The sequence below is a fragment of the Carex rostrata genome, chromosome 8, assembly GCF_964058835.1.
Source record: "Carex rostrata chromosome 8, lpCarRost1.2, whole genome shotgun sequence".
Classification (NCBI taxonomy): domain Eukaryota; kingdom Viridiplantae; phylum Streptophyta; class Magnoliopsida; order Poales; family Cyperaceae; genus Carex; species Carex rostrata.
The window spans coordinates 4,946,443-4,961,650 of record NC_135925.1 but is presented as its reverse complement, the minus strand read 5'-3'; the positions used below and the strand labels follow the sequence as shown (position 1 = coordinate 4,961,650).

Below are 15,208 nucleotides of genomic sequence, written 5' to 3'. Positions count from 1 at the left end.
TCGCACATAGATGAATTTTTTAAATTATGAGCTTCAACACTTAAGTATGCATTGGTCGCGCCGCATATGATCTCAGTGCTGCGCCGCATATGATCTCAATGCCCGTAGACCGCGCCTCTGAACCACGCACGGCACCTGCGGACCAAGCCTGTGCACCGCGCACCCTTTTTCTTTTTTTTCTGCTGAAGGCGGGATTCGAACCCAGTTGGGTTTTGTTGGTGCCAAAATTCTTACCATTACACTAGAGTTCACATGTGTTATATTGTAGATAAATATAGTATTTAACTATTTTTTTCTATAAATTTGATTTAAATTATCTCTCCTCCTTATTAAGGAACATAATGTTTTCTACTACATAATTTGCTCCCGTTGCTGTGCACGGACACGATTACTAGTATCTTAGCTATAGCTGTTAAGTGTTTAGCTGGATTTAAGAAAATAAAAGAACCAAAATTAATACAAAATAAGAGTTTGTTTTTCTTTAATTAACGTGTCAAGTTCTAATACTTGGAATCAATGGGTTTAATACAAACTCTCAATGGACAAATTTTACTTTGCATTTCATTTTGTTTATTTTATTCGATATATTGTGCTAAGTAGACCACTTTGAAAAAACATCACTACATTGTATAATTTGATTAGCGTAAATTACCCGATTTTTTTATTTATATCTAAAAATTAAATCAAATTACAAAAACTAACCGAAGTATCGTTGAATTTCGATTTCTACCCAATCCGGTTATCCAATAACCGGATTTGGGATAAATGTCCGGTTATCCAACAACCGAACTCAAGAAATATAACCGGTTATTGGATAACCGGAAAGTTATGTTTTTTTTTTTTTTTTTTTTAAAGAAAACCCGGTTAATCACTAACCGGAAAGTAAGTTTTTTTTTTTTTTTTTTTTTTGAAAACCAGAAATTACGAATTTTTTTTATTTTTTATATTAAAATATTAGAAATATTGATTATATTTCTTTAAAAATAGATAAAATACAATATAATTTGATTTATTAGAAAGACTGCAACAAATAACCCGGATTAATATTTTTCAGGCTGGATTTTTCGCGGCTGTAAGAAAAATTAATATATTTCTTTATGTGCTATTGGAAAAAAATAAAAATGCTTAGATTCTGAGTTATTGATTCCGGTTCAAAAGTCACTTCTAGGTAATCTAGAAAATATTGTGATCCATCTAGTAAATTTAATTAATAAAAAGTTGTTTCTATTTTTGAAAAAAATAAAAAACTTTAATTTATTTAATAATTATTTTTCAAAAAGAATTATCAAAATAGAAACAACTTTTTATTAATTAAATTTACTAGATGGATCACAATATTTTCTAGATTACCTAGAAGTGACTTTTGAACCGGAATCAATAACTCAGAATCTAAGCATTTTTATTTTTTTCCAATAGCACATAAAGAAATATATTAATTTTTCTTACAGCCGCGAAAAATCCGGTCTGAAAAATATTAATCCGGGTTATTTGTTGCAGTCTTTCTAATAAATCAAATTATATTGTATTTCATCTATTTTTAAAGAAATATAATCAACATTTCTAATATTTTAATATAAAAAATAAAAAAAATTCGAAATTTCTGGTTTTCAAAAAAAAAAAAAAAACTTTCCGGTTATCCAATAACCGGTTATATTTCTTGAGTTCGGTTGTTGGATAACCGGACATTTATCCCAAATCCGGTTATTGGATAACCGGATTGGGTAGAAATCGAAATTCAACGATACTTCGGTTATTTTTTGTAATTTGATTTAATTTTTGGATATAAATAAAAAAATCGGGTAAATTACTGCAACCCCTACTTGAATCATTATTATCAATATACACAAACAGTTTTTTACCTTCAAATCTTGTAATCAAATCACCACGACTTTAACGTCTCTCTAAGATTGCATAAGCATAAACAAATATAAAATAACAGGACCGTGCAAATTTTCGCCGGTAGTGTATTGTGCATTTTACATGTCTAAACTGTTATACAAAAAAAAAAAAAAAAAACATTTCTTTCCTATCTTTTGAAGTTGGTTTACGTTGACTTCATTTTGTTACTTCGGTTAGACATGATAAATCATGGGAACTAATTAATTAGAAAAGGTGCAATTAATCTCAAAAGGGTTAATGAACATTAATTTGATTGATATTTTTATTATATTTTTTCAAAGAAAGCTAAAGCAATGTCCTCCATGCAGGAGGTCACAGATTTGAAATTCGGATGATAATTTATTGTAGATATTAGATAGTTGAATGATTCAACCTCCTATCTCTACTATAAGAGAAATGTTTTGGTACCCCGAGCTATCATATCTGAGCGCGTCTTCAAGTAGTTTAACAGAAAAAACTTTCAATGTTGTTTAACTTCCATTTCCAGTGCTAATATCAAAACATTTAAAATTATGTTTATAACATTTTACAATGCTCCTCGTAAGCATGTAAACCTCTGTCTGAAAGCATCAAAATTCTAAATCTGCATAGTTTTAACTCCTAACTACTTTTGTCTTCAAGCCAAAAACGGAAAGATTCATTTCACCAACTTTTTTTTTATTTTTTCTTTGATCATTATAATTTATTTTCCCGATGATCCGTGATGAATTTTACGAATCTAAAAATACGAACATTTTCTATTTGATTTTATCTTTCAAATAAGATCCATGAAGAAATACTTTTGAGTAATTTTAAAGTCATTTTTTTTTTAAAGTAAAACTCATGAGCAATTTAAATTTTCAAGTTTTTAAATCTCAGTCTACAACCATTAAAATTTTCAAGGCTTTGTACATGGGATTTATATGCTTTGTAAATGCAGTGTTATTTCTGAGGTTTATATGCTTTGAAATGTTATTGTTGAGGTTTTAATTCTTTGTACATGAGGTTTATATGCTTTGTAAATAAGCTTTGTAAATGCAGTGTTATTGTTAAGGTTTATATGCTTTGAAATGTTATTGTTGAGGTTTTAATTCTTTGTACATGAGGTTTATATGTTTTATTCTAGAGATTTAAAGTGTTATTAATAAGGTTTATATGCTTGTACATGAGGTTTATATGCTTGTAAACAGAAGTTTAAATTATTTTGAAGCAAAATTAAAAACTGAAAGTCACGAAGATTTAAAGTTGTAAAAAAAATTATGACACAAATATAACTCGAAAGTTATTCTTCATGGATCTCATTTGAAAGAGAAAATCGGATAAAAAATGTTTATATTTTTAGATTTGCAAAATTCATCACGGATCGTCGAGAAAATGAATGAGAATGATCAAAGAAAAAAAAAGTAGGTGAAAGGAATCTTTCTGTTTTTTGTTTGAAAACAAAAGTAGTTGGGAGTTAAAACTATACAGATTTAGAATTTTAATGCTTGCGAGAAACATTGTAAAATGTTATAAACAAAGCTTTAAATGTTTGGATATTAGCACTAGAAATGAAAGTTAGATAATATTGAAATTTTTTTTTTTTTTGTTAAACTATCTGAGGAACACGTTTGGAGATTTTGTTTGAGGTAGAATTATCAGTTACTATAAAACCATAATTTTACATTTACAAAATTAAGAAACCTCGCTGAACTATTTCTCTATATCATATATCAAACTACTACAACTATATGGATGGGAAAATGTTATAATATATGTATAGAAAGAGTTTTCTCACTTTTTGCTGGGTACGGTCAGTTTTCTTCTTTTCATTTCAAAATCTAGATTCATTTAAAATTAATTTACCCGGCAATTCTAATAACGTCTTTTCAAATTAAATTAAAAATAAAATTTAAACTAGAGGTACTATCGGATCGGGTCGGGTCCGGGTACTATTATATTTGGACCCGGACCCTAAAAGTGTTCGGGTCCAAATTTCGATCCATATACTTATTTGTTTCAAATCGGGTCGGGTCCGGATCCGGATACCTATCTACCCGTAGATATTTCGGGTCCAGTCTTTCGGTTCTGGGTAGATAGATACCCGTAACTTGTTTGTGGATTATCGGGTCCGGTTCGGATACGGGGCGGTTTCGGATCTAGAGCGGGTATAGGTCACAACTCCAAAGTATTCGAGAAATTATTTACATTTAAATATAATTATAATTTCTTAAACATCTTATATAATAAATCATTACAATATAAATTAAAAACTACTGCAAAATAAAAATTATACTATTAATCATGTTTATAAATAATAAAATATATCATGCTACATAGCAAAATAAAAATAATAACTCTAAATTATTAGTTTGTTGTTGGTTGTTTGGAGTACTCATGGTGTAACAAAAAATATTGAATTCAGTTTTTTGTTAATAGCTTTTGAATTCAGGAGGATGGGGGAGATATAATTTTTAGAAAGTAAAATATTGGAGATGATGATTTCCTTTTTTTATAATTAAAAAAAAATCTATGAATTGAATGTAATAGAAGAAAAAAGGTATAAAATAAGCTGGTTATGGAAGAATAAATTTGACAATCATGTGTCATGTGTCACATGTGTATAATATAGAACAAAAATTAAAGGACGTAATTAAAGGGCTAGTTAAGGATGTAATTAAAGGGTAGTGTAAAACAGTAGCATAAATTTGGTTAAGTTTTATCAAATTATAGCTCAGTTGAAATATATTATCTAACACAAAAACTTGATGCAGAGTTATTAATATATATTTTATCGGGTATTTATACGGGTATCGGGTCTGGTCCGGTTATGGGTCGGATAATTAAATGATACCCATATCCTACCCATTACAGTATCGGTTCCGGTTCAGATCCGGGTCGGATATTAAATTATTAATTTTGTACCCATACCCATAATTTAATTAGTTATATTTTTTAAACCATACCCTATCCAAATTAATCGGATCCGGGTCGGATCCGGTTCGGTTCCGGATCGGATCCGGGTAATCGGGTAAAAGTAGCACCTCTAATTTAAACATAGAAAAAATTGCCAACATATTCTTTGCTATATAGATATGTTATGTATCAATTTTAAGTAATTTATATCTTATGATAATTCATAAAATACCATTAAATATCAACAATTGTAAATTTCATATCATTTAATAAACTGTAGAACTTCAAGTTTCAATGTTGTTTGTTAATTTTAAATTGCAAATTATTTTTAACGGATTATAAATTAAAAATTATTTTAATGGTTGTCGAGACTGTCAATTTATTTTGTTTGTCAATAAATCTCAACTCTTATTTAATAAATCTTAACTAGTTTAAATTAAGGCATAAAAACCTTGGCATGATCAGTGATCTTCAAAAAAGATTTAACTATCTTTCTTATTATAATACTGATATTCGAAGATCAACAAGCAATAAGGCCGCTATGATAAAAAGTATCATTTTTCAGAGTTTTATCATGGCTTTTTTCCTCCTTATTTTTCTTTTTTGAAAATTTATCCCCATAGAACATTTATTCCTCTTTTTATTTTGCGGGTTACTGAGGTACTAGGACTTGGGGTGGTTTCTGGGGCCTGGGGGTACAGTTATCACTAGTACAAGCTTGTGGGATTGGGTACTACAATTATTTACTGGTATTTGCATATCTAACATAAAAATAAAAATGAAAAATGCAGCAAGTTTAGTTCTCTAGGCAGTAGTAAAAAAAAATTTCCATAAGAACTTACGTGTAAGATTAAGATATTAAATGTTTTCTTTTGTTATATATGAGCAAGCAATTAATTTGGTTTTCCTTTTTAGTAAATGAACAACGCCCGATTTGCTTATCTACAATCTCTGGATTTTCATCCTTCAAGTAGTAAATGAACAACCATGCATCTCTGACAAATAATCAATACAACAGATGTTTCAATCAGTGCATTTTCATCTTAAGATAAAAGAAAGTCTATGAAATACAAAAGAGAAATTCATCCATTAACCTTTGAACATTTCCATTCAATGCGACGTCTCACGCATATGAAAAAGTAGGGTTTCTGAAAAATCTACCACAACATTTCACAGATAATGCATGATATGAAAGGGTACCAGACAACTGTATCAGTAACCATTAAAAGAATAAATGTTGGAGAGAGTTTAGGGTTAAGGAAACATAATAATCCTTGACATTTTTGCTTCCTTATCTTGCCGCTTTACTGAGACAGAACAGAGCAACATCACTGGATATTCTGAGATAGGGTACACGGTGAAGACGGAATTTGCGAACTGCAAGTTTCTAACCATGACCATTTGTTTCTATTACAAGTATTAGAAACCTATAGCAAAGTAGACTAATTTCTATAAGAAACAAGAAACCCCATTTCACAGATGAAAAAAAAGGAAAGGCTAATATAATATGGGATGATCTTCATGAAAAGTACAAGGACTTCCCAGGTAAGTGGAAGGGTTTCACATGCAAACTGTTGCCTTATTCAGTTCCCTCAAACAAAACTATATGTAAAAACAACCTAAGCAACCAATGTCTCCTCTTCCTCTTCCTCCTCTTCCTTGAAATCCGGTAAATCTGAATTAATTGAAAACCTCACCCACCTCTTCTTCTCCACATGCTTCAAACAAGGCTGCAGCACAAACCCGATACAAACAGCCACAAGGCTAATCACTGCCACCTTCAGAGATGAGAGCACCAAAACGACCATAATAAGAACCGTCGGTGGTATAAGCATGAGTACACATCCGACTGTGCCGAATGGTATTTTGTATGGCCTGCGTGCATTTGGGTGCCTCACTCTGAGCACAATAAATGCTATGAATTCCAAAATCATGCCAAAACAGTAGAGAAAATTCTCAGCTGCCACTATTTCTTGGAAGCTGAGCCAGGAGAGAAGAAGAACACCAGATGCTGAGAACAAGATGCCAATTAGTGGGGTTCCATGGCGGGACCTCTTGCTAAAGAACGCCGGCAGCATTCCTCGCTCAGCCATACCAAGCAACTGGTATGAGTCGCTGCTCATCTCAGCAACAAACATGCCCATGTTAGACAGGGCTGAGGCGCCCTGGACCCAGCCCATGAGCCAGACCCCACCAATCATCTTTGCTATATCAGCAAAGTACCCGTCAGTCCACTGATCCCTGTCCAGAGGAACAGCTCCAGTACCAGCGAGTAAAGGATAGAGGTAACCCACTACTACCAGAATAACAGCATACAATAAAGCCTTTGGAAGGGTTTTGATCGGGTTCTCAACTTCTCCTGCTAAGGTACTGATTGAGTCCCAATAATTCAAGTTCCAAAATAAAGTATTCAGATATAAATTCCAATCAACACCACGTAGATTAACCTTGAGCCACCGAGAAGGGCGAATCTTGGGGATGGCTATCAGCCCCATAACAATAAATGGCAAGAGGGAGAAAACTCCAAGACAGACTGCAACCCAGCCTACTATGGTCAAACCACGATAGTTCATATAGGTTAAAACAACAGTTAAAGCTAGAACTGCAAAAATCCGAGGTAAACCCCCACCCACGGCTGGTATGGCTGATTTCAGATAATCCAAGAACAAGACTGGGTACAGAGCATTGTCAATGACTCCACTAAGCCACTTCATCCAGCCTTGTTGAAAGCCCCAAAAAGGGCCCAAAGCTGAGGAGACCCAAACCACATACCCACCATTTTCGGGAAACATGGTACCCATTTCAGCAGTTATGAGTGCCTCCGGTATGCTCCATATTAAGGGGAAGAGTAAAAACCCTAGAATCGATAGAAGGGGGCCTGCAGCTTGCACACTGTCTTCTATGCCGAAGGGACCTCCAGAGACTTCATAAAATATTAGAAATATGAGGGGGATGATGGAGACTTTGTGGAGATTGTTTGAGGCTGGTGCGACATGCTCTTCTCCAAGACCATGATACCCATTAGCTGCTTCACCCATTGAATCTGAAGTCAAGGAGCTGGGGTCAGTGCTAGATGAATACCTCAGCCTCTGCAAGTAATTAAGAAAATTGGTGAAGCACAAAAATTTCGAAAGGTGCATGTCAAACTAGTTAAATTGTGACTGATACTATGCAATATGAGATCAACTTCCAATATTTTAGATTATAAAAATAAGTTCAACCGATGGATTTATTTGTTTATCAGCACCAAAATAAATAGCAAGAATTGTGTACTGTCTCAGAGTGTAGTAGCCACTGCCTAGTCAGGAGGCACAGTACTTAGACCAATCGGTCAGAATGATGCTTAAATCAGACAGTACGCAACTAATTAATCCTTTGTATATCATAGATTATGATTCCCAATTTAGATTTACATAATGTAAATCTAACAAAATCTCCTCCAAAAACATTTACAAGTAGAAGCAAAAGGAATAAAATTAGATTCGAGAAAATCAACAATCTTCGATTAAATTACTGAATCCAACCTAAACTACGCTTAAATGAGGTGTCAAACTTTTATACCCATGTCTCGCTAGGCAAAATAGATCCCGTCACGGAAATACAAATAGGAGGAAAGAACACCCACCAATATGCGGAAGTGCTAGGAATCGTTTGAAACAACGAATCCAAATAGCCACGCGCGATAAGAGGAAGAAGGAGACTCCTCGTAAATTACCAACATGAGGCGAGAGATTGATAGAGAGAGAATAAGGCTTGTTCAATCAAGTGGTTCCTTGTGAAGCAAGGAGCGAGGTCGTGGTGGTATTAATAAATGTTTATTTATTTCTTTCACCTTTTTCCCCTCCCAGATGGTTTAGTAGATAACTGAATCGGTTCACCGTGTTATAATGGAAAGAGACAAGTGGAGAGAGAGAGAATTGGGACGGGTGGAGAAAGGCGAGAGCCACGTACCATAGAAGAGTTCTAGGGAAAGCGACACCTGTGATCCCGCCGGCATGCCCACTCGTAAGTCGATACTATTCCGTTTCGCAATAGTTGTTCGATCGGCTGCGACTGCGAGATAGTTTTTCTCCGTCAAACAGCAAGCCGAATTGGCAAATTCGGATAACATTAGCAGGCCGGAATTGTTCGCTTGCCCAAGGCCCAAAAATGGAAACGGATGTAGTCATGCCTTTGATCTAACGGGAGAGGAGAGGTTCTGACTTCTGACATGTAATTATAAAAGTCTGTCCACGGATACGGGATACGGGATACAGATAATCTGTGCGTGTTTATTTATTTTATTTTTAATTTTTTTAAGTTAACGGCTTCAAATGTCAATTAATAATTTCATTAATAAAAAAACATATTTATAATGTCATCGTAATTTTTAAATTTTTTTTTTATTCTCATAAAATATTATAAACTAATATAGTATTCTAACAATCATCTCACTCCACGACCGGATCTGCATCTTCCATTGCTGATGCGCTCTAACGGCAACCGGATATTCACTGTCTCACTCCAATCGAGATGTTGATCGCCATAATTAATCGCCATCTTGCTCTACGACAGGTAGGGGTGGACCCAAAATTTTTGTCAGAGGAGGACAAAAATATCGAACCGGGTTTAAATCCATTAACTAATTAGGTACTCGATAAAAAAACATTGCTTTAACTTATACTTTCCAATACTCTGACTTGTAATTTCTGATTCTCTAACCTATAATTCTAATTATCAATTATAATTCAAGAAATTTATTTTAATTTTAACTCTAAATTTAACCCGAAGTACAATTCAAACATTCAGAGGGGGCAAAAAAAATTTCAGAGAGAGGCAAAGTCGATCGGAACATCCCGAACTCCACTAAAACTCAAAATCTCGCTTGTCAATTGCCTCCCCTGGAACACTGTAGTGTTGGGGAATCATAAAAGGCCAAACAATTACGCCTTATCTAGAGATCAAACAATTACATCTCATCTAGGGGTCAAACACTTACACCCCGGAGAAGAAGAAACAGTTCCTCGCCTTAACCTAAGGACTGTCCTATGCCAAAGAAACCCAAAACATAAATCATAAGTGCGGAACATAATACCTGATTTCATGTCGTTTGTCATGGAATAACCAAAGCCATAGCAGAGCAAGCCGTCTCCGTGAGCACGAGACAAGTCTTCAATGGCAAGAAGTCATTCTCGCCTTTTGTCGTCGGATCGAGGAATAAGTCTTCCAAGACAGCAAGGTGTGGTCCTTGAGAAATTCTTTCCAAATTTTCCTAATGGATTTCTCTTCTCTATTCTTTGATGGTGGAAGAAGAAGAGAAGACACACAGAACTGTATTTTTCTTAAGAGAAAAACATATGTTTAGTTTCTGTGCTTTTCTTGGTTACCTTGTGCCTTGGGGACCAATCATTATATATAGATATGTAGAGTCGATATATTGCCAAACCCTAACCCTAAACCGATTTTCTGACCACATGCCAACTTAAAAAAAATGTGCATCCAAAAGCGTGCAACTGCATCAAAATTTGTGCAGCAGCTGGAGAATCGATTTCCTTAATTGCAAATTTCAGAATCAGTCCATCAATGATTTGATCTTTGCCTAAATTGTTCTACACATTTATAGGCCACATCCTAATGAATATATTAATTGTCTATTACCTTATTTGATCACTTTAATTGACAATTATATATGACAGTAAACAATGTATAATTAGATTACATATATGCTCAATGTTGGCATTAAATCCAACATGTAGATTCACCCCTGACAACTGGATCTGCTTCTTCAACCGTCGCCGCACTTCGACAACGATTAGATCTACTCACCATCGCGCTCCAATCGAGATGGAAACTCTACACTCCGAACTCCAACGATACAACACTCTCGACTCTGATCGGCTCCGGTTCCTCCCTCTCCCTCATTCTCCTTTTCGCTCAAGAAGATAGAACTGAGAGAGAGGGAAGATGTTGTGTTTGGAATGAGAATTACAAGATGTGAAAATTGGGAAGTTAGGTAGAGGGAGAAGAAAGATGGTGACAGCTGTGAAAACCCTAACTTTTTTGAATTGCTTTTGGAGTCGTCAAATTTCACTGTCAGCGAAGAGTGCTTTCTCTGAGTTGAATGTCGAATGAATCATGTTTATTTTATTTATGGCTGAATAATTTTAAAAGCACTCGTTATCTAATATAATATAACAACTATTTTGTAATTTTTTTAAAAATTAATATAATTATCTACGGACTTTCAACCAAAAAAAAGAGGTTCTAACATGCATAGGATCAAAATCTGTTGGATTTACGAGCATTCTTTTGTATAAATTCCGATAAAAATTGTACAATTTAGATTAGATATTGGACAGATTTTAATCTGATGGTCATTAGAAACCCGCTCTCTTAAACTAACATGCTTTTGTAACCGGCTGATGCCCATTAAAAGAGCATATGATATTAGTTTTTTTTTTTTTTGTTTTCTTTAATATTTTAGTTTTCAAATCACCCTAGGCAATATTAGGTTATCTAACAGTTATAAGGGACTGATTTAGGATGCTAAGCTTTTATCATAAGGTTCAGGATGCTATCAGCTGAAGTTTTCAATAGCATTGATAATAAATTCATAACCGTCTGTCCCTAAATTAAGTTTAATTATTCCGGACTTTGCTATATATGTTTTAGTATTTTAGAATTTTAATTAGTACATCAATTTGACCCCGATTATATATGCATTCTAAACTTATTTGCAACTCTAAGACCGTAGCTTTAAATTTTAGAATAAAGATTTATTTCCCCCAGTTTATTTCCCACATCCATCCCCCAATCATTAATTATATGAGGGGACCACAACTTTCAACACAAAAAGACAAAAAAAAACGTGTATCAGTCATTAATAATGTAGGGAATTGCTAATTAACTGGGGGACCACTTATATTTGAAAAACTTTACAACTGATGCGCATAAATATATATACTTATATACTCAAATATTAACGTCTAATATAGTAAGTATTCATATGTAAGATATCAAGTATTTCTTTAAACAATTTTTCTTATCACATACTCATTTTTTACACATTTTATGGTTTTTTTTTCTTACTTCAATGTCGCCTATATTTCTGATAATTTGTGAATTTTTTTGCGAATTTAAAGTCACAGATATTTTCTACTTAATTTTCTCTTTCAAATGAGATCCATGATAAAGTACTTTTGAGTTGTCCGCCGTGCAAGTATTCATACTTGATATATTATATATTAACACCTGCGCGCATATGCATCCATATTTACACGTGACAGTTATAAAATCTATAAAATATTAGGTGGTTACCTAAGTAGTTAGTAATCTCCCACTTAATTAGCGGTCCCCACAGGTAATGCATTACGAGGTATGAATACTTACACGACAACGTATGAATATTTGTATGAATATTTGCACGACGGACAACCTGAAAGTATGTCATTATGGATCTCATTTGAAAGATAAAATTACGTAGAAGATGTCCATGGTTTTAGATTTATAAATTTTCTCACATATCGTCATAAATATTGATGAAATTGAACAAAGAAAAAAAAACTCAACTCTAAAAACGTGTAAAAGATGTGTGTGTGATGTGTCCATTTTTTTTTTCGAAATACTTGGTATCTTAGGTATGAATACTTGATATATTATATATTAACACTTGTGCGCATAGGTATCCATATTTGCACGCGTTAGTTATAAAATCTATTAAATATTAGGTGGTCCCCAAGTAATTAATGAAGTTCAGTTAGTTAATAATCCCCACAAGTAGTTATTAACTGGGGGATGAATGGAGAAAATTGACTGAGGAATAGTTAGTCGATCTCTAAATTTTATTCTGGCTCCATAGCATTTTAAGATATTTGCACTGAACTCTTTGAAAAGATTTATTTTCTCTCATTTTTTTACATGTTTTTCTTGTAACATCGGAATGACATTTTTCCTTGCAATATCTTGAAAGCTTTTCTTAGAAACGATTAATTAAATTACGTTGGGCAAAATCCATGTTCAATCACGTGCGACCATAAACTATTCCAGTGTTAATTGTAAAAAATGTTTGTTTAGGCCGAGTAGTCGTTGACAGTGATCAAATCGTTATGGATTTATCCGATTAATTGGATGATTATTTTTAATTATTTTCATTATTCTCAATTAATAATTTAGAAGTATATTATTCGTCCGACAACTGCATACCGTTATTTACAATAATAAAAATGACAAAAAATCAACAAAAAACAAATAGCGTTAACTTTAAGCACGGAGACAAAAGTCAAAAATGCTCGTCTTGAACATATCATCCCTTAAGGCTGTGTTCCAGATGCTTATCGCACAGAGGAAGGGGACAGGAGACGAAGAAAGAGAAACGCGCTCGTGTTACTCTGTCTACACCCCGAATCGGGGTTACGAATTTCAGAGGCTTTGAAAGTAGAGTTACCCTGCAACATTAGCGTTTCCCCTTCCTCTCCTCTCCGATTTCTTAAGTTCTAGAGTGAGTAACCGTGGTGGGCAGCTCTGGTCTGCCTTCGTCTCCCTTTCCTTCTCTTTAATGAGAGATTTACCCTCCATTGTAGAGCACAATCTAAGCCGAAATTTTTAAATATACCATACCCCAAAAAAGATAAATCAAGCTACCACGGTTTAGGGCTGTAAATGAGCCGAGTTTGAGCGAGTTACCCCCAACTCGAACTCGGCTCGTTTAATAAAGGAGCGAGCCAACTCAAGTTGAGATGGTAATAACGAGTTGTAGAGCCAATTAGAACTCGGCTCGTTATCAACTCGAGTTGGCTCACAACTCGTTTAACCAGTGATAGTATTACAACACAAGTTCAAACTCAGCTCGTTATCAACTCGAGTTGGCTCACAACTCGTTTATAACTCGTTTAACCAGTGATAGTATTACAACACAAGTTCAAACATATTTTAAACGAATCTCAAAGCACAAATAACAGTCTAGAGATTCGGATTTGATTATTTTGGAATTTATTGTGACCAATAATTTGCAACTCGAGTTATAAATGAGCGAGTTGGGGCCAACTCGAACTCGGCTCATTTATTAAACGAGTTGGCCAACTCGAGTTGTAAATGAGCTGAGCTGTAAATGAGCCGAGTTAAACGAGTTGTTTACGAGCGAGTTACGAGTTTGAGCTTTTTTGCCCAGCCATACCACGGTTTCTGAAAAATTCGAATTTTGACACGACCGCATCCCCAAGGTGCGGTCACCTTTTTGCAGACCGCATCTAGTCAATGCGACTAGAGCCGCATTCCCTAGATGTGGTCACCCTTTTTTCATTCAGATTGAACTGTGAGAAGGAGACAAAAAAAAAAGTGGTGAATTCGTATGTTTTATAAAGTGGCCACATCTAGACGATGCAGCCGTATCAAAATTCAAAATTTTCAAAAACCGTGGTGGTTTGGTTATGGTATATTTAAAAATTTCGGCAGCCTAAAACTTACAATTTAATACACAGCAAGATGTCACCTTCATACTATCCCATTCATCCCAGTCTAAATGCTATATATGATGCTCAATTAAATTATTAAAAATTTCATATGTTTCGGTGTTTTATTAATGCCCGAATATATATCTAACAGCTTACAAAATTAGAAATTCAAAGCTAACCTCTTTCCCCGCCTCATCAGCCATGAGACCGCTGCAGTTGGATATCCCCTTCTGACCGTCCGATGGTTTTTGAACGCACTCGATTTCTTTAGAATTGCACGAGGGCTCCCCTCTATTTTCGTTTCCTTTTGTCTCCTTCGCTGCCTGAGATGCCGACAGATCACGGCCGTCCATTCCCTAGAGCCCCGAACAGATTGATAATTTTGAGAGGAGAGAGCAGGAGGTGGAACTTCGGAAAAACTGAAACAAGCAAGATTTATATATTGATTTACTTAATTGGAGAAAGAACCACTTATTCATGTACCGGGGCAATCATTGAATTCGTATCCCCTCAGGCTACCTGACTGAGTAGAATTGAATCGGACGGTCAGAAAATGGATTGGCACGCATCTCAAAGCACAAATAATACTGCCCCCTCTGTCATCCCGAATCCCGACCGGCTGAGAGTAAATTTGAGCCGTCCGTTTCAATTGTGTTGAGTCAGGTACCTGGGAGGATACGGATCCGGCAATCATTAGCATTGAATCGCTTTTGCACTATGGCCAATTGGCCATCCTTTTCCATAAGTTCTCTGTGATTGCTTTTTTGGGCCATTGGATTGGGTAATATTTCATGGGCTGGCTTCGGCCTTTATGTTGAGTATTTGTGATGTGTCGAAGTGTCAACTATATCAATGATAATCAACTTGCTTTTATACTTTTCTGTAATTTTTTTGGGTATTTTTTCTGATTTATTTTTTGGTATATGTTTAGATAGTTTTCGACCTAACAGCTAAACTTTGAATTTGCATCATCTAAGATATTTCAAATTTTGAGTCTGATATGTGAA

At 34.5% G+C, this 15,208-nt stretch overlaps 1 protein-coding gene across 3 annotated transcripts; it reads right to left on the bottom strand.

The window, feature by feature from the left end:
- Positions 1-5,838: 5,838 nt before the first annotated feature.
- Positions 5,839-14,594, bottom strand: LOC144557908 (polyamine transporter PUT1-like). Of its 3 annotated transcripts, none has more exons than XM_078306559.1 (2): positions 14,381-14,594; positions 5,839-7,862 (listed from the first exon to the last, which is right to left on the bottom strand). In XM_078306559.1, exons 1-2 carry the CDS (start codon positions 14,552-14,554, stop codon positions 6,393-6,395), a joined length of 1,644 nt encoding a protein of 547 aa, XP_078162685.1. In that variant the 5' UTR covers positions 14,555-14,594; the 3' UTR covers positions 5,839-6,392. The 3 variants fall into 3 exon arrangements, with proteins under 3 accessions (XP_078162685.1, XP_078162686.1, XP_078162688.1); XM_078306560.1 differs by lacking the exon at positions 14,381-14,594 and adding an exon at positions 8,725-8,856; XM_078306562.1 differs by lacking the exon at positions 14,381-14,594 and adding an exon at positions 8,399-8,696.
- Between the last annotated feature and the right edge of the window lie 614 nt (positions 14,595-15,208).

Excerpts from the sequence above, each read along its gene's own strand:
- LOC144557908 (XM_078306559.1), bottom strand. The coding sequence starts at position 14,554 with ATGGACGGCCGTGATCTGTCGGCATCTCAGGCAGCGAAGGAGACAAAA. Across the intron at positions 7,863-14,380 it reads CTGATGAGGCGGGGAAAGAG|AGGCTGAGGTATTCATCTAG; the intron begins GTTAGCTTTGAA and ends AATTACTTGCAG.